We start from the raw sequence: 2,500 nt of genomic DNA, 5'->3' as shown, positions 1-2,500 counted from the left end.
GTGTTTTATTGCTACACAATAAATGTAAATAATGTAGCCTACTCTACATGCATAAATAATTATCCATTCATCCATCCATCCATCTTCAACCGCTTATCCAGCATCGGGTAGCAGGGGTAACAGTTCCAACTGAGATTTCCAAAGTTCCAAATAATAATAATAATAATTAAAATAAACAATTCTAATGATTATAATAAACATACATACATACAGTACATACTGTATTAATGTATCCGCCTTATTTCGCCTTCGCCTTTTTTTTTCCGGACCCGGACCTGTTTCAAAAAAATATTTCTGGACCTTCAAGATTTGTATTTGAGGACCCCTGCCCTAAACCACTTAAATCAAAATACTAAAATCGCAATAGACAATAGAAAGCAGTAAATGAAAACATTTTAACACTCATATTTTCTTTTCTCTAATTACAATCTAAAGTATGAACCCATGTTGTAAAAAAAAACAAAGTTGTCCTTTAACCCATTCAGAACAGGTACACATTATTGTGTATTATTATTTTATGCTTTAACTATTGAAACATAGAAGATATACAACTTCACAGCACGGCACAGAGTGCCACGCTGTGAGCTTGTATATCTGCTTTTTTTTTTTTTTTTTTTTTTTTTAATTAGAATTTTGACACGATTTTGACACGATTCTAAGTGTCTTTTGAATTCCCCCTTGGGCAGCCTTCTGATTGGTCCCTGACTGACCAACAAACCAGCAGGCTCTTCCTGCCTTGTCCCGCCCTGGTTCCGCCTTTTTTATGTTGAATTTGCTAAAACATCATTTTTGGAGAAATAAAAACATTTAAAAACATGCTGAGTCACTATACTGCCACTGAGCAGCTCCATTTTACTGAAACCAAGTTTGAGATTAGAATTGAACACAGAATAACAATACAAAGCAACTGAATTGCAATGGTAGTGGATGGAGTGTCCCACTGAATGTCCCACCAAGACACAGCAACCAATGGGTGTGAAGAGGGGCGGGACAACAGGCGGGACTTGACAAAGGGTGAATTGTTCTAAGGTTTTTTGAAAAACCTATGTTTCTATGTAGGCAATCTGGCTGGCCATTGTCAAAGAAAAGGTCCTTTTCACTTAACTGGAGCTCAGTTAGTCTGTTCTTGAGAGACTACTATGTCAGTGGTTCTCAAACCGTTTCATGTGAGGAACCCCCAAAATGATATGTATTTGGCTACGATCCCCCATCTCAAAATATTTAGTTCCAGGGACCCCCCAGAAGCAAAATTTGAGTTACAAACGTTCGCTTCAAAAATACTCATATTCAAAGATATGCACACGTTTTCACGACTTTTTTCAAAAAATAGCAGATCTACAAGCTCGCAGCGCGGCACTCGGCGCCGCGCTGTGAGCTTGTATATATGCTGTTTTTCAATAGTTAAAGCGTTCAATAATTCTGGGCCTAAATGGGTTTTAACCCATTTAGAACGGGTACACATTTTGTGTATCATTATTTTATGCTTTAACTATTGAAAAATAGCAGATATACAAGCTCACAGCGCGGCACCGAGTGCCGCGCTGCGAGCTTGTAGATCTGCTATTTTTGAAAAGTCGTGAACATTAGAATTTTGACCCGATTCTATAAGTGTCTTTTGAATCATTCTAATTCTAGGCCTAAATGGGTTTTAAATGCGTGAAAAGGGTGTGAGTTCGTACCGTCCTCCTCGGTCTGCTTGACGATCTCCAGGCTGTCCTTGCTCCCCTCAGGGTTGGCCAGCACCAGACGCAGCCTGACGCTCACAGCGGGCCTCAGGCCCCTCAGGGTGTAGTGGGACGACGTGGGGATCAGCTCCTCTGAGCTGAACTCCTCATGGTTGAAGATGTACCCGTACTGCACCTGAGAGACACACACACACGCATGCGCGCGCGCGCACACACACACACACACACGCAGTGTTGGGGAAGTTAAAGTTACATGTAACTGAGTTACGTAACTACGTTACATTTTGCTGTAACTTGCTGGTAACTGAGTTACATTCATATTTCTGTAACTCCTCAAGTAACTGAGATACTGTTTGGGTACATTTTGGCTCAAGTTACAAGTTACAAGAAGTTACAAGCGAAGTTATAATTTTACATTTAAGTTTTGTTGAAGGCCTGACATGGCCAAAACAGCTAACTAAGGCTATCAAATGAATATTGTAGTTACTGTACTGAAAGTAGTACTTTCTGTACAGTAACGGCAATACCTTAATTTGATTGGGCTAATGGGGGAGGGCGGAGTCGAGTATCCATACCATTATCTTTTGAAACTGCCCCAACAAAAGCTGTCCGAGGTGTGTTTCCGACTTTCTAAACCAACTTTAAAACTATCAGTTCTAGGGGTAAAATTATACAGCATTCGCTATAAAATCAGTGGTTATACCGGTAAAAAATTACAAGTCTTCTTCAAAAAAGGTGTCAGAGATTAGTTATGAGGGTCCAACACGCTTCTCCCCGTCTATGAGACGGTTTTGTCGGCCATACCCTGCTGTGTC

At 40.2% G+C, this 2,500-nt stretch overlaps 1 protein-coding gene across 1 annotated transcript in view; it reads right to left on the bottom strand.

The window, feature by feature from the left end:
• ptprt (protein tyrosine phosphatase receptor type T) overlaps window positions 1-2,500 on the bottom strand; it is a gene marked incomplete at its 3' end in the record, with an annotated part of 244,184 nt that overhangs the window by 144,874 nt on the left and 96,810 nt on the right. The window contains exon 9 of the mRNA XM_080727378.1: window positions 1,680-1,860. Within this exon, the coding sequence (XP_080583504.1) occupies window positions 1,680-1,860 (181 nt within the window). The remainder of the gene's footprint in view (window positions 1-1,679; window positions 1,861-2,500) is intronic.

Source organism: Nannobrachium achirus, assembly GCF_963921795.1.
Source record: "Nannobrachium achirus genome assembly, chromosome: 6".
Classification (NCBI taxonomy): Eukaryota; Metazoa; Chordata; class Actinopteri; order Myctophiformes; family Myctophidae; genus Nannobrachium; species Nannobrachium achirus.
Note: the sequence above shows the minus strand (reverse complement) of the source record. Positions and strands in the feature narration are given on the sequence as shown.